Source organism: Pleurodeles waltl, chromosome 4_1 (assembly GCF_031143425.1).
Source record: "Pleurodeles waltl isolate 20211129_DDA chromosome 4_1, aPleWal1.hap1.20221129, whole genome shotgun sequence".
Lineage (NCBI taxonomy): Eukaryota > Metazoa > Chordata > Amphibia > Caudata > Salamandridae > Pleurodeles > Pleurodeles waltl.
In genome coordinates, this window is record NC_090442.1 from 543,498,637 (window position 1) to 543,526,536 (window position 27,900).

Consider the following 27,900-nt stretch of genomic DNA (forward strand, 5'->3'; position numbering starts at 1 on the left):
CTGCTAATTACCCCAGATGTTACAGCACTCCTGACAACTTTTATAACGTTATTAAAAATATCAATGAAACATTAGAAGTCAAATTATTTAAGAAAAGACAATGCATGCTTGTGGCATGTGTTGTAGTGACCTTAGACAGCGAGTTATAGCTACTTTAACTATAACTGCTATGGTTTTGTGTGAGTAAATTAGGAACCTAAATATAACGTCCCTGTAACCTTTGTTTTTTTAAGTAAATTGCCATGAACTGCTCATTACGTTATATATTGCTACACTCATGACATCTTTAATAACATCATTGATAATAACAGTGTATATTTGCAGTAAACTTATTGATGAGAAAACTGTGCATGGCAGGGATGCGAGTTATAGTTACCTTAGGGCATGAGTTATAGTTACTTCAAACAACTCTAACTATAACTGTAGAATTTGTATGGTTTTGTACGTTTAAAATGTGAGCCTGTGAATCTAACTAGAATGTCCCTGTAACCTTTGCTTTTTTGAATATATATATATATATATATATATATATATATATATATATATATATATATATATATATATATCCACACGCAATCTGGTCCCTTCACAGCGCACTCGCCAGCTGGTGCCTGTAACAGGGAAGGACCAAATCCCTGTAGTTCACTTTCAATGAATTGACAAAAAGTCAAGTGCGGCACTCCCAGGATCTCAATTGTTCTCCTTTAACCCTTCGCTGCCAGGCCTTTCCCCCTCAGGTGCCAGGCCTCTTTTTGGCTATTTGGGGCAGTTCGCACTTAGACCCTCATAACGTTTTGTCCACATAAGCTACCCACAGCAAATTTGCGTCCCTTTTTTCCAACATCCTAGGAATTCTAGAGGTACCCAGAGTTTGTGAGTTCCACTGAAGGAGACCAATAAATTAGCCAAAATACAGCGAAAATTCTGTTTTTTTCAACAAAAAAAGGGGAAAAAGGGCTGCAGAAGAAGGCCTGTGGTTTTTTCCCTGAAAATGGCATCAACAAAGGGTTTGCGGTGCTAAAATCACCAGCTTCCCAGCTTTCAGGAACAGGCAGACTTGAATCAGAAAACCCAATTTTTCAACACCATTGTGGCATATTACCGGGACATACCCCATTTTTACGATTTTTTGTGCTTTTAGTCTCCTTCCAGTTAGTGACAGAAATGGGCGTGAAACCAATGCTGTATCTCAGAAAGCTAAACATTTCTGAAATGTAGACAAAATTCTTACTTCAGCAATGGGTAATTTGTGTAGACCCTACAAGAGTTTCCTACAGAAATTAACAACTGAATTAAAAGAAATATTGAAATTGAGGTGAAAAAAACAGCCATTTTTCTCCACGTTTTACTCTGTAACTTTTTCCTGTAATGTCAGATTTTTTAAAGCAATATACCGTTACGTCTGCTGGACTCTTCTGGTTGCGGGGATATATAGGGTTTGTGCGTTCATCAAGACCCGTAGGTATTCAGAGCCAATAAATGAGCTGAACCGTGCAATGGGTTCTCATTCTATACTTGGTATACAGCAATTCATTTGCTGAAATATAAAGAGTGAAAAATGGGTATCAAGAAAACCTTTGTATTTCCAAAATGGGCACAAGATAAGGTGTTGAGAAGCAGTGGTTATTTGCACATCTCTGAATTCCGGGGTGCCCATACTAGCATGTGAATTACAGGGCATTTCTCAAATAGGCGTCTTTTTTACACACTATCTTACATTTGGAAGGAAAAAATGTAGAGAAAGACAAGGGGCAAAAACACCTATTTTGCTATCCAGTGTTCCCCCAAGCCTCCCGACAAAAATGATACCTCACTTGCGTGGGTAGGCCTAATGCTCGCGACAGGAAACGCAACATGGACACATCATATTTTTACATTGAAATCTGGCGTGTTTTTTGCAAAGTGCCTAGCTGTAGGTTTTGGCCTCTGGCTCAGCCGGCACCTACGGAAACCTACCAAACCTGCACATTTTGTAAAACTAGACACCTAGGGGAATCCAAGATGGGGTGACTTGTAGGGCTCTCACCAGGTTCTGTTACCCAGAATCCTTTGCAAACCTCAGAATTTGTCTAAAAAGACACTTTTTCCTCACATTTCGGTGACAGAAAGTTCTGGAATCTGAGAGGAGCAACACATTTCCTTCCACCCAGCATTCCCCCAAGTCTCCTGATAAAAATGATACCTCACTTGTGCGGGTAGGCCTAGCGTCTGCCACAGGAAATGCCCTAAAACACAATGTGGACACATCACATTTTCCCAAAGAAAACAGAGGTGTTTTTTGCAAAGTGCCTACCTGTGGATTTTGGCCTCTAGCTCAGCCGGCACCTAGGGAAACCTACCAAACCTGTGCATTTTTTTTAAACTAGACACCGAGGGGAATCCAAGATGGGGTGACTTGTGGGGCTCTCAGTAGTTTCTGTTACCCAGAATCCTTTGCAAACCTCAAAATTTGACCAAAAAACACTTTTTCCTCACATTTCGGTGACAGAAAGTTCTGGAATCTGAGAGGAGCCATAAATTTCCTTCCACCCAGCATTCCCCCAAGTCTCCTGATAAAAATGATACCTCACTTGTACGGGTAGGCCTAGCGCCCGCCACAGGAAATGCCCTAAAACACAATGTGGACACATCACATTTTCCCAAAGAAAACAGAGGTGTTTTTTGCAAAGTGCCTACCTGTGGATTTTGGCCTCTAGCTCAGCCGGCACATAGGGAAACCTACCAAACCTGTGCATTTTTTTAAACTAGACACCTAGGGGAATCCAAGATGGGGTGACTTGTGGGGCTCTCAGTAGGTTCTGTTACCCAGAATCCTTTGCAAACCTCAAAATTTGACCAAATAAAAAAACACTTTTTCCTCACATTTCGGTGACAGAAAGTTCTGGAATCTGAGAGGAGCCACAAATTTCCTTCCACCCAGCATTCTCCCAAGTCTCCTGATAAAAATGATACCTCACTTGTGCGGTTAGGCCTAGCACCCGCCACAGAAAATGCCCTAAAACACAATGTGGACACATCACATTTTCCCAAAGAAAACAGAGGTGTTTTTTGCAAAGTGCCTACCTGTGGATTTTGGCCTCTAGGTCAGCCGGCACCTAGGGAAACCTACCAAACCTGTGCATTTTTTAAAACTAGACACCTAGGGGAATCCAAGATGGGGTGACTTGTGGGGCTCTCAGCAGGTTCTGTTGCCCAGAATCCTTTGCAAACCTCAGAATTTGTCTAAAAAGACACTTTTTCCTCAAATTTCGGTGACAGAAAGTTCTGGAATCTGAGAGGAGCCACAAATTTCCTTCCATCCAGCGTTCCCCCAATTCTCCCGATAAAAATGGTACCTCACATGTGTGGGTAGGCCTTGTCTTCGCAACAGTAAATGCCCCAAACACAATCTGGACACATCAAAATTATCAAATACAAAACTACCTGTTTTTGCGGGGGCACCTGCGTTTTTGGTCCTGGGCTCAGCAGCCATCTAGGGAAAACTACCAAACCCAGACATTTCTGACAACTAGACACCCGAGGGAGTCCAGGGAGGTGTGACTTTTGTGGATCCCCCAATATTTTCTTACCCAGAATCCCCAGCAAACCTCAAATTTAGCTAAAAAATCAAATTTTTCCCACATTTCTGCGTGGGAACACTGCACCGGGACAAATTTCCTACCACCCAACGTTCCCCTCAGTCTCCCGGTAAAAATGATACCTCACTTGTGTAGGTGGGCCAAGTGCTTGTGACAGGGAAGAGCCAAAAACATGTCGAAATTGAGGGGGAACCAAAGTGGGTCCAAAAGGGCAGCTTGGAAAAAAAAAGGTTTTTTAGGCTGACAAGTGCAGCAGAATGTTTTATCAGTATAGATGAGACAATGCAGGGTGGTAGGAATTTTGTGGATTCCTGTAGATTCCGGAAGGTCCCATCACAAAAATGTGGGGAAAATGTGTGCTTTCCAGCAAAGTTGCAGGTTTGCAGGGCATTGTGGGTAAGGAAATGGTGCAGGTGCATGTAAAGCCCACCACCCTGGAATCAACCAGATGTTTAGTTTTCAGATGTGTCTAGGTCTTGTGGATTTTTCTACACAACAGCGTCCCAAAGTAAAAAAAAGAGTGCAGCCATCACCATTCCAAGTAGGACGATTTTAAGAGTTACCAAGCTCTCATGGCCCAAATGTAAAACAAAAATAATCAAATGTACTCTTGCTTGCCATGGGATAAGATGTTTTAGTGTGCGGGGGAGAGCTGAAAGACTGTTAGCCCCTTCAGTTCGGGTGGGGGCATAATCAGGCCCATACTGGTAGGTAGCCACCACCCCACTATTTTCTTTTATTTTTTTTATTCCCTGGCATCTAGTAGACTTTCTGTCCACTCAGGTGGTGGATCGGGAGTAATTGCCCAGTCTGCCAACTGGTAGGCAGAACAACTTTGGCCCTATTTATTTGGGGTGGGGGCATGGCCATACCTCCACCCTCTTATTCTAAAAAAAAATCTTCCCTGGTCTCTGGTGGGCAGATGGGCCTTCCATAAATAGGCCAATCTGCCCCCAAGGGGGGCAGTTATGCCCAACAGTAATGTGCCCCTATGGGGAGCGACACTTGCCCAAGGGGCTCCCCCCAAACAAAACACACACCAATCCATGGTGTCTAGAGGTTTCTGCCCCCCTTGGGGGCAGATTTGCCTAACAAAAATAGGCTGTTCTTCCCCCAACGGGGGCAGAAATGGCCTAAATACAATTTACCCCCCAGGGGAGCAACCCTTGTCTAAGGGGTCGCTCCCCATACATAAAAACATAAAGTAAATAAAAATATATATATATCCCTGGTGTCTAGAGGTTTCTGTCCCCCTGGGAGCAGATCTGCCTAATTATATTAGGCGGATCTGCCTCCAGGGGGGGCAGAAAAGGCCTAAAAATTTTTTGCCCCAACTGGGGAATGGCCCTTGCCAAAGGGGCCGCTCCCCTTATGCGTTAGTATAAAAAAAAAAAATCTCCTGGGGGCAGAAATGGCCTAAAAGTAATTTGGCCCCCCGGGAGCGACCCTTGCCTAAGGGGTCGCTCCCCACACATAAAAAAGTAAAAATAAACAACAACAAAAATTAGCCCTAGTGTTTAGTGATTTTCTGCCCAGAAATGGTCTAAACATAATTTGGCCCCATGGGGAGCGGCCCTTGCCCAAGGGGCCGCTCCTCTTTTGTGCAAGTATGAATAAAAATAAATAATCCCTGGTGTCTAATGGACTCTGCCCCCCCCTGGGGGCAGAAATGGCCTAAAAATCATTTGCCCCCCCCTGGGGAGCGGCCCTTTCTTAAGGGGCCGCTCCCCTTATTAAAATTTAGAACCAAAAAAAAAAATCCCTGGTGTCTAGGGGCATTCCTGCTGCCCAATCAGGTCGCGATCAGGCAGCAGAAATGCTGTGAGAGACAAGAAAGGAAATGAAAGGTCTTTCCTTTCCTTTCTTGTCTCTACTGCTCCACCTCCTGGTCGGAAGAGAAATGCAAAAGCATTTTTCTTCTGGGATCGTGCTGGAAACATGCTTCCAGCGTGATCCGAGGTGACCTCTGATATGGTCAGTGCGCGATTTGCGCGCTGACGTCATCAGAAGTCACTGGGGGTGGGGTCGGGGGGTCGGGGGTGAAAGGGGAAGCGATTCCTCTTTCATCCCTGACAGGTGTGTGTGGGTGGGGGGGCCCATGGGGGAGCGCTAGTGCTTCCCCCGTGGGCCTGGTGCAGGACGAGGTGGTGTCGTCCCAGGCACACGGGAACCGTGTGCCAGGATGAGACCACCTCGTCCAAGGCACCAAAGGGGTTAATATAATGTGAACCAATTACACCCGACACCAACAAGTTTCGACCAAAAAGGTCTTGATCACGGTTCATGAGCGCTCCATTACTTTCACTTTTAAACTCTTTCCCACCCCATGACATAATGTGGCATTATGGGATATGTAGTTGCACGAATTCAGTAATACATAAATTCCAAAACAATAATAAATCAAAACCCAAGTCACCTCATCAAATCCAAAATTGTGACTGAATTAAAATTCTTGCACTAATTACAAATATCATAATACAGCGACTTTTGCATAGATCATTAATCAAGTATGCCTCCAAATTACAATATTATCAAAAGTAGGGATGGAGGGCAGTCATTTCAAACTTTCCCAAATACTCACACTTATCCCATTATTCTTAGCAAAATCAGTCAGCTCCCGCTAAACATTGAGCTCTTTCTAATGGAATTAGGGAGTAGGACCAAAAGTATCCCAAGTGAACCCAAGATTATCAGGTCGTAAAAAGCTTTTAATCATTTGGAACAAGTATTTAAGAACCAATGTAAACTCAACCTATACAGTCACTATCTACCACAAGAGTGACCTTCAGTGACAAAGCTATGGTCCCCAAATTTCAACAGGTGATTTTTCAGCTTGTAAATGACAGGAACATCCTTGATACAAGCATCTGCCGAAGAAGCCACCCCAATGTGTGAAACTAAATATTATAAACACAGAACTCAGTCACCAATAAGTTTCACTGTCCCAAACTACTATTAACTTTCTTTTTATATATATGTCTTGTAAACCTGTTTCATAGTGTCAATGTAATACAGAAAAGGCACATTTTAAAATGCATGTTTCCAATTTCCTTATAGTGCGCTTTGTAAGTAAAGTTTGATTAATAATAATTCACACGGTTAAATAAAACACATTTAAATATTGGAACATTATCCCCAACAAAAGAACACATTTCTCAAAACATTGGCAGGTATATCTGCAGCCTTAGGCATGAGTACTAAACAGGTAAAATGCAAATGCTCTTAATTTGTCTAAAGAGTAATACATTCAAATAATACATCTTGTAATATATAGAACGGGTAACATCTAATATGATCCCCTACTGCCATCTCAAGGTTCAGGTGACATTTATAAAACCACTCTACCTTCGGCCTATTGGTTTGTAAATGTCACCAGAACACGATGATGGCAACATTTGCCCATATTACACAGTTACATCGAAGACTTGCTTCTGAAAAGAGAGAGAACTTTAAATCATGTTTTTCAATAAAGAAAAGGGACACCTTTCCTACACAGCACTGCATATGTATGCCAAGAGAAGGTAAAAAGCATTACTAGTTGGACGATGTTTGTCCCTTTGTATGTAAAACTGCACATCATGTACATACACGTATCACTGTAATATCAGTCTGCCCCTTACCCCTTTGAATCACTGTCAAACACGTAACATTATTCACCATTGAACAGGACATAGCAGGTGATGTCCTAGAAAATGTTTTACATTAATCTACGCAGTGCATTATTCAGACAACAAAGAGTTACCCTTCAGCCTCAAGGCACAGCGCAATAATTTCTTATGTGGTAGATGGGCACCAATTTTCCACAGATTTTAAGGGTTGTGCAGAGGTTGTGGAAGGTTAGGGCTAAATGGAAGAATGAGGAGGTTGGGTGACTTGAAATCCTTGCCAGGAAATAACTCCGAAAAGAGTAATCTATGCAGTAACTGGTGTATTGTCAACGCTTTCCCTAAATATTTGGCAACAAGAGCAGAAGCCAGGTAAATCAAATGTTTAAGGTTTGCACAGAGTGTCAGGAAGATTGCACAGAAACCTTTTTTACATTGAATATAGCAGCGCATAAGTGGTGCTTTTCTGACCTGTTGTAATCTCTTCTGGTCTTAAACTACCTCCATCTCACGCCCATCACTTTCATTCATCCCCGGACTTGCCTTGCAAAAATATCTTGATGTCATTGGTAAGTGCTTTACGTTTGTCCCGCATTGAGGCAGTTTTGTTACACCTTGCATACTGACCCCTTTACATGGATAATTACACAACTGCGGATATGCTTTCATGTGGACAAACTAATTTTTGTGTCTTTTGTCTGTCCCCTTTGTACTCCATGGTGCTTTGAAGTTTGGCTGGGGGTTATATCCGCCCCTTTACCACTGACTAAACAACACAGCCTTGCTATCACGACCTGAAGACCCCTCTCTCACAACCTTGGCAGGAGTGTGCTGTTAATGAACTCCTTCTTGGCGGGGCACATGCCCCGGGGCTGCAGGGGCAGTGACCTCGGCCTGGCTGCGTGAGGACAAACAGAGCCGTCTTTCCTGAGCACGCTTAGCTGCTCGTTAGTTGGCCTCTAACAACACTGCCTCTGGTGGGTTTTTGTTCATAAAGAGGGTGAAGGCGGCCATCGAAGCACCACGTCCAGTGCTGGACTGACTGCCATGAGATCTGTGGGGGATAAAAGGTGGAGGTGGGGATGGGGCGGAGGGCTGTGATTGATTGTTACGGCCAGACCATGGCGTCTGTCATTGTGCACCCTCAGTGTCTCACACTATTGCACCCCCTCTGGGTCATCTCTGCCTTCGACAAGCTACAACAGGCCACCTGTGGCCTGTGCGTGGGCTGTTGACTTTTTGTGGGCGGGTTCTGGAACAATGTAGCCAATGCGTATTCTTGCTTTCAACGACTAAGAACAACTTTGATTTAAAGCTAGCTGCCAAGCAGGATAGCAGTAACAAAGCCACTGGACCAACCACCCTAAAAATTAAGTTTATATTAAGACACACCTCCTTCTCATGTGATTCCCTCCATTCACTCCGGGCCTTCAAGCACACAGCCCTTTGCATTCTGGGACCCGTAGTTTTAATGTTACTTTTAGGTATGTGCATGTGATAAAAAGCTGGTTATAGTTGAGACCCCGTGACTTTGACATCAGGACCCGATGTTGTGATTCTCCAGTCCTGAGGCAACTCAGCTAAGGAACCTCATCAAAAGTGTTTTTCTCCCCAACTACCACCCACTGAAGGCAGCAATCTTGCCTCCTGTTTCTGGGTTTGTACCTTCCCACCCCCGGCCTAGTCAAGTGCATAATCTTTTAAGTGTGATCCTCCGAAACAGTTTCCTTTGGAATTTAGAAATCCCCGTCTTGACACCTGACTTGTTCGCATTTTAAAGCGGAGCAGCATCCAGTAATTCCTCTGTTTGCCATTCTCTTGTGGCCCAGTCATGACTTCAGTAACAGAACAGAGGGGTCTGCAGGATGAATTAGAGTCAAGCAAAGGAATAATAATCTAACCCAGAGATCACCGATGGTAACGGAGAGGGACTGTGAGGTACAGAGACTGAATAAGAAACAACGACGCGTGACTGCAGTGGATCTAAAGGGGATGGTGTGGAATCATTTGTTGTTTTCAGGGATTTGCTTTTCCTTGATTTGTCTCGGTATGGCTTAGTGCCGCCTAGAGCAGTCTCAGTTTTCCGGGAAGTTGCTAAAAGAACTGCTTTATTTATGTAAAAAAAAATAGATACTGCTAAGGCAAGTTTACTGCACCTCTGTCTTTGGGGAGAGCAGTGAAGCAATCTTGATTGGTTAGCAGGAGGGAGGCCTGCACCTGCTTTGCCTCATCCCGAAAAACTATGACTGTTTAAACACTTGATGTGTTTGGATGACCCTTCTAGTTTACTTCTCTTGTTACTCCTCTGTGGCTGTCTTGTGTCTTTTTATTTGGGAGTTGTGTTAGCAGCCAGCACCTCAGATGGTGGGGTGGTGAAAGTGGTATTCTATTGGAATTAGCATGGCAGATTTAAATAAGGATGCTAAATGGCAACATTTTCATTTTTGGCTGCAGATAGAGGAAGAATGTAAATGGGTGTGCATCAATAATATGCAGGGCCACTGGAATCATGTGGCAGGAGAAGGCCAAATTATAGGGAAGGGTTGACTAATTTATGTGGCAAGAAAGTCCAGTTATGAATTTACAACACCAACAGTTCTAACTCAAGCAAGTGCGAGACCTATTCCATTGCAAATGCTTGTTTTTTCTTATATGAGGGCTCCTAGTGGACGCAGCTCAAGAGATGCCTCTTTTCCTTAGCTTTCAAATTGTCATCCAGTCAAACTAAAGGTTATTTCTGAGCCATAAAACTAATTACGAACTAATTTTGGGAAAGTCGAAAAACAATAGGGTGAACACTTGAATTAATTCAGGCCGGGCTTGCATTTGTTAACGCTGTTGACCATGAATATAACAAATACAGACAAACCGATCATACTTTTCATGAGCGTATTTATCATCCTTCAATTTCCTGAAAACTACTAGTGAATAACCATCTGAAAACACACAATGAATGAAGCGTGCGTCGGGATCTTTGTTCCGTCCACGTCAGAACGCTTATTCGAACATTCAGTGTATGAATAGTCTTTTGTTAAGCGCTTGTGTTATGCAGGAACCCTCTGTGTAGACTGCCATTATCCAGTTACCACACACTGATGGTGCATAGATAAACGGACACATATCTAAAGTGCGTTCGTATGCACAAAAGCCGATTACGTTTCAATGCAACTATTCACAGTCTATCAAAGCGGAATAACTGAACAAAAACTCTGTTCTTTTTATCGTTTACTCACTTCTTCCGTCCAACAGAATATTATTCAAGTAAACATTGATTTCTTGCCGCGTTTTAATAAAAGAAGCCTGCGCATGAGCTGACACCTCGTGCAAGACAAAGGAGTACGTTCATAGTGGGGCAGGTCCACACACCTAAATGTCAGGGTGCACGTTGCTCACGAGACTGACTTGTTTCCGGTCCGTTGTAAGACGTACCTGCATGAAGCGCCCAGTGCTGGTTCCTAGGTTGGCGTACGTCTGCTGCCCCTGGGTGAACACGGATATTGATGTTAACAAGATGGAGTTGAACTGGCCCATGAACAAGTCCAGGCGTTGCAGAGGTGGTCGGACCTCCACCCTGAACTCACTGATTGCTGAGCAGGACGTGGAATTCCTAAGAAAGACCTGGAAGCAAAGAGAAATACACACTGAGTCGAAGTGACCATTTTCTCCACATCGAACAAAAACACAAACGCAGATTTCACGGGCTATGTTTTGTACAGACGTCGCTCCTGACATGGACTTAAGTACGGAGTAATGCTGTTTTCTGTGGGTGTAAAATTCAAATCTTCCACCATCTCGTTCTATGTTTATCCACGTTCTGGTTCGAAAAGACAGTTGTTCTTTGGAGTAATTGCTTTATTATTAAAGGTGAAACTTGTACCTGAGATGCAGCAGCATTAAGCCACGCACGTGACGAAACGATTGCATGTAAGCAGTGTGATTCTGTGGCGCACAGCGCCAGTCTGCGCGTGACTTTTGTTGATGCGTGACGCCGTATGTAAAGACAGAAACACTAAGCATGGCTATGTTAAACTTTCACTCTCAGTTTTTTTAATTCGAAGCGTTCCATGTTTCTAATTTATATTCTTTCCATCAAAATCTATGTTCACAATGTAAAAAGAATGTAACATCATTAGCTTTGAAATTCAGCGCTCCTGCCATTGCACATAATCATATTAAGAATCAGATACTTTTTTCAAGACGAGAACAACAATACATTGTTCAAGGATGCTTTCAAAACAAAATCGTTCTATAGACAATGCGCAGAAAAGAATCGTGCATTGACAGTTCAATAATACTCAATTCAAAGGTAACTCAGTTTCTATAGATGGTTATTCCATTGTACCGGGGGATAATGGACACAATGCAGAGATTTCATTAAGGCACTGCATCGGCACATAACCAGACACACATCTTTAAGTGCTGGTCGTGATACAGTAATGCGTACTCCATACTAAATAAGAGATTGTGTTTTACCGGCATTATTCTGGATATACATGCCATAAATAACTCTTCAATGCAAAACTTCATTAAAATATAATATCAAAGAATTCCAAATTCGTTTTTTCAACATAGTACATTTGTATATGCAATACTGTTTACAACCACGGGGAGAATCTAAGTTCGAACACGTGAAGTAGGCGCCTCGATTACTGATTGGGAGGTTTACAAGTCTAAAGATATTACACACCTTACAGGGTTGCACTTTTTAACAAATGGCTCGCTCTTTATGCCTAGGATCAAAAGTTAATGAAAATGTATTCTGCATACGATTTTGTAATATAGTTCAAAGGAGTATACTAAATGTGTGTACTGAAATAAAAGGAGGGGTGAAATACATGTACATCCCATCAATGGAGGTGTTTGTGGCACAGCACCACCAGTCCATGTCTGCTACACTCACGTAGTGAGGGCCTGGCAGTAGAAGTAAAGCAGAGAGGAACATGCTCACATACTGGGAATGTAAATGTGGGCTCCTTCTACCTGGAATGTGTGTGTCTGGGAGGCATGGGGAGGGAAGCATTCGCAGCCAAAAGCAGTAGTTTTCCTAAGCTATGAATACAAAAAGTTTCACCCTTAACACAGCCTAATCACCTTTATCTGGTATCCTCCTCTCATTCGCTCACCTAAATAATGGTGAACCAACAAGAGGCGTAGCCAGGATCTTGGAAAAACACAGACCTCTAATCAGCAAAAGCTACATACATGGATCTCTGATTTCACAGCTGCCTAACTCTTTTTATCCCAAACCGCCCCAATCTGATTTCCTGGGCTTTTGGCTCCCTGCCCGTTCTGCTCCAGGCTTCTACTTTGTACCTCTAGCCAGTGGCATAATGAAAGTGGAGGGGGGGGGGGCCTGCAAAGAACATTGAGGCCCCCCTCCAGGGTCCTTCAGGAGCTCTCAGGCCAGGATGCTGACCTGAGGGGCCCCTCTTAAGCTTGGTGCCCGCCTCACCACAGGGGCTGCTGGGCCTTTGTTTCAACACTGCATCCAATTTTGAAGGTTTTAGGAATCTTCAGAGCTCTGGAGGTATAAAGCTGTTCTCCATTTCCTGGACCATGGACATGGCTGGAACACCAGAGGTTGGTGCGCCTGGACCAAGTTCCCTTCTCATGCTTTCCTATTCACCCATCCTGAGGGCATTGTGAGCTGGGAACAAGGATCGCATATTAGCCAGCTTGGATCATCACCACAGGTAAGAGTAGGGGGCACAGGGCAAGAAACTGAATTATTTGTGTGTGTATGTTTGTGGAAATGTGTGCATGTATGTGAACATGTGCAAAATAAGCCATTGAATCCTTGTGTTTGTGCAAATGTGTATGCAAGCATGTTTATCAATGTCGGGGTGTGTGACAGGGGTTGGTAGATCATTAGTGAGCCTTAAGACGTGTAGCTTTGGCCTATGTTTGACATACAGGAGGCATTCTTGACAACAGTTTGACTATACATTGTTTAATATTGGCCTATCATTGACATATTTCAGACATCAAAGTTCAAGCTATCATTAACCTAGTACAGACTATCTTTGACAAAAGTTGGGGAATCCTAAAACATTTTGCGTATTCCTTCTATAATAGTGGCTGATCCTTGACATACTGTGGGCGCTGGGGACATCGGTCTGGCAATTCATTGCATAATTTTGATGTATATCCTTGGTGTATGAGAAACATCCCTGACATTTGACGATAATGACATCGCTGATGTTGCTTCTAGAGTGTTGGCTATTGGTATCACTGTTATGCAAGACTATTATTTCAAGCCCTGTGGCAAAAGGCCAGGACAAGGGCATTAACCTCAACTTTGATACATATAGCTACTCTATTTTTATATTGGGGGCCCGAATCACACATTTTATTGCATACTGAAAAAGTACCCGGGTGCACATAAAGCTGTGTTCTCAAATTCTGCAATGGGATTCAAAGAATTAGGATACGTAGACTTAAAACCGTGGCAAGAAATGACCAGTGTGATTTTTGTACCCTTGTTAATTTGGGATTAGGGCTGGGAAAGAGAGCATTTCAAGTTGGGTGACTATGTAGACATAGATAAACACATAAAATGTGTGGGTTTTTGCATAATCATGCACCTGTAGAAAATGACTCCCAATACAGAAACGCTTCCAAAAGCATTCATGTGAACATCAGCAAAAATTGACGTTCCCAGGTGGGAAACATAGTATTCACCACCTTGGAAAGTTACTTACACCTTCCCTTTGCATGTTTTTCACTTTACACCAGCCGCAATACAATACATAGGTGGATGGATGTCAAAATATTGACCACAAAAATGTTGTAGTACCAAAATATAATTGTCAAAATATTGACATAAAATCGACTTCACACACACATATATTGTAAAGTGCATAAATGTTGGCTATTACAAAATCGAGGTTCAAAATATTGACGGTATAGTAATAAGCATATGAATTTAAGTGTAATTAACATTACCATAAGTTAAAATAAACGTTATTATTTTAAAACTATATATCTAAATTACACCATTACATACATTCATTTAGTAACTTTAAACATATTCTTAAATATACTTTTACCAATTATTAAAGACAAAAATTGTACATTGTAATAAATGTATTATATATTTTAAATGTATTGCAAAACACCATATAATATTAATTTTTATTCAGTAATAAAATATAATATAACATGTAGAATTATTATTAAATTAAAGAAATAAAAATGAAATTGAAGTGAATTACAATATGCCCTTTAAAAGAAGCAGTTACATACAAGCAACTTTAATGTCACAGATTCAGTGTTCAATTTTTCCACATTTTAAGCCTTTTGGGATCTGTGGTTCAAAACCCACCCAGGCCTACTTTTTGGGATTTTCACAGAGGGTCCACAAATCTTAATGAACTGCTGCAGATTTTTGATTGGATCCGGAGAATATATTATTCAACATTCAAATAGTTCTTAAAACCCTAAAACATTTTAGTTCAGTGCTTGCATTGGGCTGTATATTTATTTTGCTGTAGATTTCTTTTCACCCAACCTGCATTGGGTGGCAAAGCCCCTCCCAGCTGCCAGGCCCTGCACCCAACCTGATGTAGACAGCCAGCAGCCAACTCGCTCTGCACATGGCCTTCTGCCATGTGCAATGGAGATTAGCCACAGAGCCTGTTGTCTGACCAGGCACTGTGCGTACCCCACCAAGGGCACCAAAGTTATTAGTAAAAAAAAAAAGTACCTTTTCAGTGAAAAGTCTGCAATAACTACATTGCAGCCAGTGTAATTAACAGGAATAATTATGTATATATATTCAGCTTTAGCTTTTATAGTAAGAGATAATTCAAGTAACTATAACTCGTGCACCAAGGTACCTATAACTTGTGCATACGTTTTTCGGAAAATTTCATGAAGATTCATCAAACGACACCAAAGATATAGACAAATCAAAAAAATGCTTTTTTCTATGGAAATATGGTCCTAACTATAACTACCCACTGGCGACCGCCAGTAGGGGAAAAAAAACTACATATATATAAATATATGTATAGTTTTTTCCCCAGCAGTTATAATTATCTCTCATAACTATAACTTGTGTCTTAAGGTAACTATAACTTGGGCCCCTGCCATGCACAGTTTTGTCATCAATGATGTAATTTCACATGTTGCAGTGAAATTGATAGGGTGTAATACCGGGGAAACAGCGCTCAAGATACTAGTTGACCAGAGTATAATAGTTAATGTGGAGTGCCTACACAAGGGAAAACACCCATCCCTTTCTGGTTTAAACTAAACCCAACCCTTGTGAAAACAATGCGAGACCCCCCTCCCAATATTCACATTTAGACACATCCAATTGTATTAAAACTCCAGTGAGTATTTTTGGCGAAGACACATCCTTGAAATTTAACACACGTTTTGCAATGTACAATCCACTTCAAAAGTTTATTGAAACAAATCTTCAAACCATCAAAAACTAGTCCGCTTGATGGCGGCGTTCACTTATTCGGAACGCGTCTTGCGAGTACGTCATCAAGCGGACTAGTTTTTGATGGTACCTGGATGGAAACAATTATACTTCAAACTTTCGTATATGAAGCAGGGTCTTCGAATTGAGGCGTAAACAAATTATATTTAACTGTCACATTATTGACAGCAGCTACGAAAACGGGGAAGATTTTCTGTTGTTTTGGATAGCGCATATATAAGCCCTGAAGAAGTCATTTGGGACTTAAGAGTTTCCCATGACGAAACACGTGTTGGCTGGCTTGGAGTGTATTTCCATGGATGGTTGCCGTGGGATTTGAAGATTTGTTTCAATAAACTTTTGAAGTGGATTGGACATTGCAAAACTTGTGTTAAATTTCAAGGATGTGTCTTCGCCAAAAATACTCACTGGAGTTTTAATACAATTGGATGTGTCTAAATGTGAATATTGGGAGGGGGGCCTCGCATTGTTTTCACACATGTTGCAGTGATGTCATCAACGGTGTCATAGAACATGTCATAAGTGATGTAATATGTGAACTAATTAGAAGTGCATGGTGAGGGCATGAGTTAAAGTTACTTTATGACATGAGTTAAAGGGCCTGATTTAGATCCTGGCAGAGTGGTTACTGCATCATAAACATGACAGATATCCTGTCCTCCGTATTACGATCGCCATAGGCTATAATGGGCTATAATGGGATCATAAATCAGAGGACGGGACATACGTCACCAAAGTGACCGAGTAACCCTCTCTGCCAGGTTCTAAATCAGGCTCATAGTTAATAGAGATGACTATAGCTGGTGAATTTCAGTGTTTTTTTTAATTTAAAAAAAATATTTTATCATTGAAATTTTCACCGAATTATAATGTTACTTTCACCTTCATTTTTTCAGTTAATTTCTGGGTTTGTGTAAGTGCAAAGTAAGATATAATTGCCATTCCAAACTATAACATCACTTTAACCTTTGTTTTATTCAGTGAATTTCTATGGTTTTTAGAAAAAAGTGTTATGTTATTACTACATGTAAAGCCAACCCCACAACGCACACAGTCGCTGCCACAGTTCCCATTGTGTAGTTAAAGTTAGGACCTAGTTATCAGAGGAAATAGATTTTTTGGTTTGCTAATAACTTTGGCACATTTTGACAAGTCTTCAAAAGCTGTGTGGGGCAAGGGTTACCAGTCAGCAAAATATGGGGTGATCACAAAAAATATATATTACACCATAATATAATATAATATAATATAATATAATATAATATAATATAATATAATATAATATAATATATACATTATACATTTCACTTTATCAAAAATTTTATGTTGGTCACCAGGGCCATAGAAGTACAAGAATATATATAAATTAGTAATTTAAACAATGCAAATGAGGCACTAAGCATTCTTGATACTGATCCTAACTTAAAATACACTGTAAGAGCATAAAACATCACAATTCAGCACTAAAAAAACAAAGATTAACCATCAACTAATTATGGCAGGGAAAGAAAGTACCTTTCTACAGAGCATCCACATTGCACCCAGAAACGTGGCTACTCGCATAGCAAATGTTAAGCTACAAACAGACCTTAAAATTCGGAGAGCAACAAGGTGGCTTTGGGTGCCCAAACGTCTGCAAATGGGAGACAGCCACATTTTACAAGGGTGAGAATAAGCTGAGCAGACAAAATACTTTACACGGCAATTGAGAATTTGCAGTTCAAATTCTGTTTCACTGGCCATTACAGAAATGGTGCACCAAGACCAGTGTTACGAAAAATAATGGGAAAACGGAAATAAGATGGCAAGGTAAACCTAACCTGACCCCCCAAGCCCAAGTGATTTACAAATTCTGGAAAAAATGAAAACAATAGCCCAATAATGCTGTGATTGCCCAATAGCCACACCTGGATTTTAGTTGCAAGCAGCAAAGTGGAACAAGGGCCTGACTTCACTCCAGCCTCTGGTGCCCTCACAGCACAGTGTTGAAGGCCATGCCAAGTTGAAGTTGACTGCCATGAAGTGTTGAGGTACTGGCTGGAGGCAAGGTCCTGCAAATAACCGTGCTGCGGTTCGGCCTTTGGCCAGAGGTTGGATACCAATCAAGAGTTGTGGGCTGTACCTGGCAGCCAAGCCCCAGTACAGATGGCCAAAGCCTGTGTTGAGCAGGGGTTTGCCTTTCTGTGTATGGCTGAGGCAAAAGTTGTATAGAGACATAAATAAAGAACGAGCATAGCAGAGCAGAAAACAATTGGCAAAGTCTAAAAATGAGGGCGGGAGAACAGAGTAAGTCCCAAAGGCATATTATACCATTGTTCTGAATACATCATCTATTATCTTATTATGCTATCTCTTATGAGACAATTTTTATCTACAGAGAAAGCGATCCCATAGTTTTGGATTCTATAAATCACACCATCACAGAGCCGATAAATGGCAATTAAGTGAGCCATTCTACTAGGCTAGGGGTAATGCATTTTCTTCAGTGCATTACGATGCATATTTTGGCAGCAGATAGTGCTATGACAATTCTGCAGTCACCATGACTGGCCACCTCAGAGGACAGTGCATCAGTGCTATTTGCTGTGAGGGGAAGCCCAAAACATTGTAGAGTTTCTTTCAGCTCTTCCGTCAACAACTCAGTATACTTGGCCAAGATGCAAATTGCAGGAGAGGTTAGTCAGAACGTATAAAGCATGTTGAGTAAGGGAGTAAACCCACATTATGTCATACAGCAGACGTCCAATACCAGTTTTTTAGATTCTTAAATTAGGAGAATTCCAAATGCACCTCTCATATATCTATCAGGGGAGGATGAGTAACAATGGCCATGCATCTTCGGAAATGTGAATGTTTATCACTTGCTGCCAGAACTGCAATAGACAACAATAGCCAGGACAGAAAATAAGTATCAGCATGACTAACCATTCTATATATGCCCACAACCACACTCTTAAAGGTCTTCAATGTTCTTAAGTATTTCAACAGAGGCCATTCTAGTAGAGCAACTGGTGGTGATCCCAACTTGTGGCATAAGCAGTGGGATAATGTTCTTTCATGTCTCCACTGTCTGTTGTCAAAATCAATGCATAGGTTAGGGAAACGCTTGAATATGTTGCCTTCTAAGAGTTAGGTTATTGTGAGAATACCCTGTGTTTACCATGGTGTCCTGTGAATTGTCTGAGTGGCTATCTTTATTGCTGTGTTGTGCCATACGGGGCCTGGCACGATACTGAGAAAGTCAATCATAAGCAGTTTATGAGTAGACCTTCCAGGCTTTGCTAGGCTTTGAGGATCAGACTGTGAAGGTTGGGAGGGTCTGACTTACAACCCAACATGGGAAGTGTCTAAACTCCCATTGACAACAACTGCTTTTCATGTTTTGGTCAAACAGAAAACAAACCAGATTGTATAGCTGCTGAGTCACGTAATATGGATCTGTAATCCGTGGGCAAAGGACTCCCACCTTTGCGTGTTCTTGTTTATTAACATCTTTATCCTCTGTCGTGACTTCTCCTAAATAAACAACTTTATCTCGGTATTAAGGTTGGAGACTATGGATCGAGGGATTTAAAAGGGCAGCGTTTCAAAGACATAATTAGACCTTAGGGCTACTACTATCTTTATCACCTGGGCTCTGCCTCACAGAGAAATGTTGACGTGGGAACATCTAATCAAGTACTTTGTTGTTCAAATGTGAAATATTGGATTTGTGTTCTAGCTATGCTATCTCCTGCTGTTTGTGAAACCATAGCGACTACTGACAAACTGGTTGCAAAGGCTGAATATCTAGCCTCAGAGGGTGAGAAAACAACAGTCCCTTTCTGCACTGAGGTCATGCACTGTGCTTCCAATCCCTGAAGAACATTTGACAATCATTTCAACCAGGAACCCTATGAACCCACCTTCTTTCATCAGCAATATACCTCTTGGACATACATGGGTAACTAAGGTGTCAGAAGCACACCCGTTTCTTTTAAGGCCACAAAGACCACAAACATCATCCAAGGTACGTGATACCTACTGGGAGGGTGCCTCAGAAAGGAAGGCCTGTCCACAAGGGTAGTCTCCTGGATTTGTAATACGTAGTACCTAACACAGACCCTGTCCCACAAAGCACTAGGCTCCTTTACCTTCTCTCTAATACAGTTAATGTAATGTATATTTGGCTTTCTTCTTGATTGCTATTTGTAAAGGCTATAAAAAAATTAATCAAATATGGACTTTCAGTAAGTGGCGTGTTTAAGAGTAATGAAAAGTTCAGTTTGCATCTAATAAAAATTTTTCTTTATAGAACAAATGTAAGAACTGAAAGTAAGAAAAAACTGCGTGTGCAAGTAAATGCATGTTAGCCGGCAGCTGCCACCATTTCATAAAAGATTTCTGAGTACTTTTTTTGTTCTGTGAGGGAGTCTCTTGGCGCAGCGCCTCTCTCACATTGTTTCAAGACTACATAGGAACTAAGAGCCAAACGCCAGGCGCAAGTGGCAACAGTTCCTACTGAATTCTTTCACGTTTATTTAAATTTCCCTAGCTAAACCTTTTTATTGGGAAGTTTCATTTTTTCTATTTTTCAATGCAAACATCCCAGGGAACGTTCTGTCCACAGCTCACAGTGGAGGCACTTTGAAGGTGAAGACAGATGCCACATACATGAATATAGATGGTAATGTGAATGAGGAAAGAAAATGCATTAGGAGGCAAGGAACACTGCGGTTAAGATCACATTTTTGTAATTCTAAAGTCTCTTCCTCCGATTGCTTCAGGCAAAAGAAAAGTACTAAGAGTTTGCAGTGGAGAAGGTAGAAGTCTAGTTGTCTGTTCCATAGGCATACTCACTTTGTACCGTATTACACTAAGAGTGAGTTCTTCCACTTCTTGTGCCCCCTGGGCTACTTGGTCTTACAGAAGGGGCTGTAGATACTTATCTGGTCCCTCTGTAATAGCACTGTGATAGCAATGTGCCCCCCTCTGTAACAGGACTGTGGTGCTACTGTCCCAGTCTGTGTTCAGCACACCTATATCAAGGTGACCATGATGTGAACAAGGACAGTGCACCCTGTATGTAGTGCGGGCCCTGAAGTTGCTCAGTTATGAATACTCATGAAGTACTATGCCTTGCAGCAGCTATTATTACATAGACTCACTTGGAAGGTGCCTCAGGTGACCATTGTGGGAAACTGGCACCCTGTTGCAGTACTCCCCCACTTTTTGCCTGGTTTCTGGATGCAACTTTGACTGGAGTGCACTGGGATCCTGCTAACAAGGTCCCCAGTGCCAGAGTGCTTTCCCTAAAATTGCAAACATATTGATACAAAGGGCAACACTTTTAGCTGCCACTGTAAGTCCCTAGTAACTGCTACTTTGGTACCCAGGGCATGAGGTACTAAGGGAAGGCCTCTAAGGCAGCAGCACAGGTTTTGCCACCCTCAGAGACAATGCATCCAAGGGCACCTAGCACTGCCATTGCAGGCTGAGTGTCCTGGTGTAATCCTAAAATACAAACTCAGCATGACACACAGCCTGTGTGGCATGTCCACTACACACTGCATGCAATGTAGGTAAGCCACCCCTCTGGCAGGCCTTCCAGTTCTGAGGAAGGGTGCACGATGTCCCCACTGTGGCCTTTCCAAACCTGGGACATAGTAAGTGTATAGTGCTGCCATTTTAAATGCATGTGCTGGACACCGGTCAGTATGAGTTTCACAACTACATGATGGTCACGCTGAACCTTGGGTTGTTTGGTATCAAACAACTCAGAACATTACATCCAAACTGGTATCAGTATTGGAGTTATTGTGAAATGTAACCAGGGGCCACTTTAAAGGCAATCCCTGAAAACACTAACCGTGACATGGTTGCTGGCCGGTCCTGACCAGCCTGCCACCACCAGACAAGATTCTGGATCCCTTGGATGAGGGCCAGTGCTCTCTGGGACCAGAAAACAAGGCCCTTCCTGGGCAGAGGTGTTACATCTCCTCTCCCAGGAATGTGCACTGCCCTGCCTGCAAAGGGCTTGCTGCCCTTGAAACTCAACACCTAGCCTTACAGATAGTTGCCCGTTGCAAATCCCCACTTTTGGTGGGAGCAACGGTGGGAAAACGCACAAAGACAAGGAGTCGTGGCCACCCCAACCTGCACCACTCCCAAGGTGTTGCAGGTGAAGTGACCTCTCAATTTCATTGTCCTCCATCTTGCACAGTAGAAAAATAGCCCATCAGGGATATGGTGTGTGACCTCTGCCCACAGGAAGGGGTCACATAGTGGGAGTAGCCACCCTAGGGTGGATGTCTCATTGACCACTGCTAGGTACTTCCCTAAACAACCCCTAAATGCAGTATTTAGTGGATATCCCTAGACCTGCAGATTAAATTCAATGGATACAAGAAGGCCAGCAACAAAGAAGACCCAAGGCTCCAGAACTGAAGTCCTGCTGCATCAAAATAAAAGTGCCAAACCCTGTCTGCTGCATCCAGGACTCTACAATTGCTGCTGAGGGGTTGACTGGACATTGGACGGACTCTAAGAAACCCTGATTGCCTCAAACCTTCTAAAAATAGCCAAGGCCCTACCTCCAGAGTGAAGGCATCACTCCCTACAAGCAAGAAGCAGAAGCCAGTGAAGTCCAGTTCACTGACCGTCTGCTGACCAAGAAACCAAACACAGCAGCCAGACAAAGTTTCACCAGACAGGCTCAGAGGATAGACCCTGCAAGTGTGCCAAGTATGGTCGCACTGCGACCTCTAGTGGTTGAACCAGGCTGTAGCTAGGGGTACTGGACCTCCAACTTCGGACACCCAGAAGAAAAGTCTGCTCTGGACTCTCTGAGGACTCGAAGCCAACACTAGTCGAGGGACTTCAGGACACCCAAGAACCACCAGCAGAGTGGTCCTACTGACCTGCAAACCACTCTCCAAGTGACCAGTCTCCGGGTTTTAAGGACACCTTTGAGCACAATTCTTAGCTGACCTGTCTGCTCTTCGACTGACCTCCCTGGCCCATGCACCAGAGGACTAGCAGCGCTCTAAGAGTCCCCCACTCCTTGCAACCTCTACATTCCAATGGGACCCACTAGACACATCTTGAATTCCACCTGTGCAGTGCATTTCCAAGTGGTCCCCTTCGCCTGTCCAGCACCAGCTCCAAGACTTTAAGCAGCTGCTCCTGCTTGAACCAGGAACCGCCAAATCTTCTCTGGCTGGCCAATAGGCCCCCTCAATGACCTAGACCTAAAATCATTGGTAAACTCGTTGCCTGATTTTATATGCATTTATAAAGTTTTCTGCCATTGATTCCTATGGTGCGTAATTATGCACAAAAAGACTATTTTTGCTAAACTTTGAAAAATCATAGCTTAAAGTACTTACCCAATTTTGATGATGTTGGTCTTGGAAAAATCATAAAAATCTGAAGTATATTTGTAAATTCGTCTTGAGGTATTCCTTTGAGTGTGTCCCACTTTTATTGATACTGTGAGTACAACATATGCCTAGCACTTCTCCTAGATTGGTCTAACTGCTTGACCAAGCTACCACAAAAATTAGAGCATTCGGTGCTCTAAAATTAGAGCATTTTACCTCTGTAAACCAAGATGGGGTTGCTTGGACTCTCTGCACAGTGCACATCATTTTTGTACACTACATAGAGAGCCAGCCTCTTACAACCATCAGCCATCAGCTGTATTTCTCTCAACTGATCAACCAGTCAACTGGCAATTTTTTCTGCTTCGTTACCATTCAGTAGCATATCATGTTCCATCAGTGTTCAGTAAGTATATATTCCTAAATGACACCCGGAATCACCCAAGCAGTGCAGAACTTTAGAACTATTTTGGGAGACTTCCTGCATATTGAACAGCCTATCAAGGTGACTGACACCATGAAAGGTCTTCCATGAGCTCACAGCCTAGGAAGGATACCCCAAACCCCATGGTGAACACCAGCATAAAAGCCTCCACGCCTCTATTGGAAATCAGTGGTGACCTGCCCTGTTGCATTGGGACCTCTACCTGGTGCAGCAGGTCCATATATCAAGAGCCATCTAAACTGAAAAAGGATCACTACTACATGGAATACATGGAAACTGGGTAAGGACTGCCACTACTGGAAAAACATGAAAACTAAATAAGGACCACCACTACAGATAATACATGGAAACATAAGAAGAGCCACCACTACAGGAAAAACATTGTAACTGAAGAAGGAATGCCACTACAGGAAATACATGGAAAATAAAGAAAGGCCACCAAAAATGGAGAAGCCATAGAAACAAGACTTCCACCACAAGAATAAGTAAGATTCATCCCTCCCATTCCCCCTACATTCACTGGGAGCAGCCATGCCATCCTGCTACCCTGTCACTAGACCATGTGGCCTATCCTAATCACCACAGATGCTCAACTACATGCTGCAGCCACTAATTATCAACCCCCTGCCTCAGTAGAAGACTCTATACCTTCATCTACAGGAAGAAGCCATGAGTTCCTGCCTTCCAGTCACTATACCCCTCTACCCTTCCTGATCACTGCATAAAGTTACCACCTTTCTAAGAAAACAATTCTGGCCAATTGTTGTTCTTTTAATAGTCTGAAAAGACCTAAGCATGATGCAAAAAATGACTTTAAACAAAATTGTATGTATTCTATTGTAACATTAATTTTCTGTCTTTGTTTGCTTTCATCATTAGGCATGAATCATTAATGCAGGTGTAGAACAAATTGAAAATTGCTTTCTATTCTTATTTGTTTTTTGAGTATGCACAGATAAAGGCTAAAAAATACCAGCTTTGGATGATTTTTCTTATTTTTGTACTGGCTGGGACATCAAAATACCAGTGGTGCCAGTAGAAAATCAGTCAGGTGGCGACTCTAACTGCAGATTACCAATTACATGCTGCAGAAGCTAAATACAAACCCCACCTCAACTGAAGACTCTCCAGAGCCACATCACAACGAGGAGTTGCACACTGGATGCCAAAGATCCCTGGTGGTATCCGTGAAGCTTTCCTGGTGACTCAGTGGCAGGAGGCAACAGAGTGAAAAATGAAAATCTGACATGGGATGTACTGTTCATTAACTGAGTGGGGTGAATCAGAGTCAGCTGAGCACCCCAACATCAAATCATCTTACCCTTTGCCTCTTTCCCCTCATGTTTCTACCCTAAAACCAGGTAGTCCTCCTTAATTCAGTGAGCAAAATGAATTACATACCTTTGATATAGTCATCCATTTTGCACCTCCTTGTGACCCTAGGTCACATGACCTCTATCCAGACCAGCACTCTGATCAAGTAGTCAACAATGACAGACAAGCTGAAAAAGGTAGGTGCCAACTCTTAAGATTATATATCCTCCTAACCTCTCCTAAACTTCACTGAAAAAATGAAATAACAATACCGTAGAGAAAAGTCCAGACATCCTCTTTCCCAATCAATATCATACTGGGAATTAAGGGAGGCTCAACACAGACATCATCTTCTTCACCTGCGTCACTACATCTTGGATCAATATCTTCCACAGGTATTGATCAAAGATGGCTAAATATATCCTTAATAAATCCTCCAACATTCTTTGTGCTGCAAGCTTAGACTTTAACTCTCCTTTCTATTCAATCATTCAATCACCATTTCATCAAAACAATGGCAAGATAATGACTTAGTTCACTGATGTACATCTCCTTATCACCAATCCCTTCTGTCGCCCCTCCTGACATTCTAATTGGCTGCATTCACACTTCTCTTCACATACAACAAGACCTCACTCACTTTTGCTCCCCCATCAACCCACACACAGAGACCCCAAGTCCAATACCCAACATACTGATCCCACCTAACTCCTAATCTCAGCCATACCTGTCATCCCCCACCAATTCACACTCAAGAACTATGGGCCATATGTATGAACATATTTTCCCATAGACACAGAATGGGTAAAACCCTTTGATACATCTGGTCCTATGAGTTCTATCCTCTTCATGTTTCCACTAAACCCCTAATTTCTTCCAGCTAGCACTTATACCCCACTTGTTCCATTACGTGACTACTCAGAACTAGACATCACCCCCTCACTGTAACATTTTCACCCAATCTGACTACGCACAGAATAATGCATCCCATATCATAAATTTCCTCATCAATTTACACCAATCAGCGAACACTCGAGAGACACTCTCCCTACTCACTGATTACTCTCATAGACTTTATGAACCTCCTCACACCTTATCAGCACCTACACACAGGGTCAATCAATCTCCCATAATGATTCCTAGCCCTAACAACACCCTCTTTATCCACAATAACTCTTGCTGCAATCCCTCAGATTTCCCAATTTCCACTTCATCTCACAATGCAATACCCTCTCATACCACCCCTCACTCTTTCCCTCTTCATCTGACCAAATAAAGGGAATTATCTACACATACTAAACACCAAATTGGACTATTCTACTTCTCCTTCACCCTACTGATAGCTACACTGTTAGACCTGTCAGCTTGACTTTTTGCCTTCTGACCCCCTGTTTTGCTAACTTTGTTTTTGCTGGATCTAGGATTCTGTGCACTTTACCTCTGCTGACCAGTAATAAAGTGCTTGTGCTCTTTCCCTAAAACATGGTAACATTGACTTACCCACAATTGTCATATTTAATATACTTTTAAGTCTCTAGTAAAGTGCACTACATGTACCCAGTGCATGTAAATTAAATTCTACCAGTAAGCTGCAGCACTGACTGTGACACCCACTTTAGTAGTCTTTTATACACGGTCCAGGCTGGCATTGTAGAGCCTGTATGTGCAGTTTTAAAACTGTCATGATGGCCTGGCAAGTAACCCACTTGCCAGGCCCTAACCTTCCTTTTTAATACAGATAAGTCACCTCTAAGGTAGGCCGTGGGCAGTCAAGGGCAGGGTGCATGTGCTTTAAAGTTCCCACAGGTTAACTTTGGGATTGCCTCAATAAATTATTCTAAGTGTAACTTCCAATCGAGACTGGATAGATATTTTGAGTTTGGTGTCTCTGGATTCACAATTTAAATTCACAACTTATGATAAAGTTGGCATTTTCATACTTTAACCATGATGTGGCTCTGCCTGTCTCTGAATACACATCTGGGTGGGTGACAGCTAGGCTCTTGGGCATTTCCTCCAGACAGCCACACACAAAGGGAGCATGGGTGTGACTCAGTGACTATCTGCATGTTGATAGCCCATCCTAGGCAGGATTGGAGGAAGGAACTGACACTTACACCTGAATGGACTGTGCTCCGAGCCCCCACAAAGGGCTGCATATCCCCTGTAATGTGTCTTTAGCCAGGGAAAGAAGGTCTGGAACTTTGTACACTTCATAAACCTCACTTTAAAGTCTCCCCATAACTGGGTATAAGTACTGGACCTCAGGCACCACTAAATCAGTACACTTCTGGACCAGAGGGCATTCTTCCAGGAAGAAGGACTGCTGTGCTGCTAAAGGGACTGTCACACTGCTGGAACTGTAATGGATTTTGCTGGACATCTGCTTTGCTGTGCCTACCCCCTTGCCCTCCTTGTCTTGGGGTGAGAAGGACTGGACCTGTATCTCTACATCCACAGAACCAAAATGACTCCAAGGGCTTGCTGGCTTGCCTCCTGTTCTGAAGTCTCGGGGACATCAAAGACTTCATTCATCTCTGCTACAGCTGCTAGACTCTGCCAACAGTGAGTTCTGACCTGCCAAGTGGTGCCAATCTTGTCCTGGGCCTTGGAAGTGGGTTTGCCTGTGCTGACTGAGGATATTCCATAAATGGCCATCACTGTGCTGATCAGAACCACTGCATCTTGCCTTGACACTGATGCATCGCTGCTGCCACTGAGGATGAGGACATTCATCACTGATTGCGCAGCTCAGGATTGATGCATCACCCCAACAGATCCCCTTTACCTCGTCGACTGCACGGCTCGATGACGCATCACCTTGACCACAAAGGGTTCGACACCACATCACTGCTTGAGGACAGATGACTGGGAGGCTTGAAAATGACACATTTCTGACTGCGTGGATCGGAACCGACACATCGCTTTGTCTCCTCTGCACCTCTCATTGGACCATCGACTTTGATGTAACCCACCATACAAGGTACTCTATCAGTTTGACATGGTTGGTCCCTATAACCGGCCAACACTCCCACTCACAGTTAGCGCTTTGAGCGTCTAAGCACTACAATTGCAGATATTCTTGAAACATTCATATCTGACTTCTACTGATTGGACTTTTGTTATTTAGGTCTTGTTTTACTCA

General features: G+C 42.6%; 1 protein-coding gene across 1 annotated transcript in view; it reads right to left on the reverse strand.

Annotated features, from left to right (window-relative positions):
• The window catches only part of MET (MET proto-oncogene, receptor tyrosine kinase), a 412,414-nt gene that overhangs the window by 254,918 nt on the left and 129,596 nt on the right, over positions 1-27,900 (reverse strand). Inside the window, exon 3 of the mRNA XM_069228922.1 lies at positions 10,613-10,801. Coding sequence (XP_069085023.1) covers positions 10,613-10,801 — 189 coding nt within the window. The remainder of the gene's footprint in view (positions 1-10,612; positions 10,802-27,900) is intronic.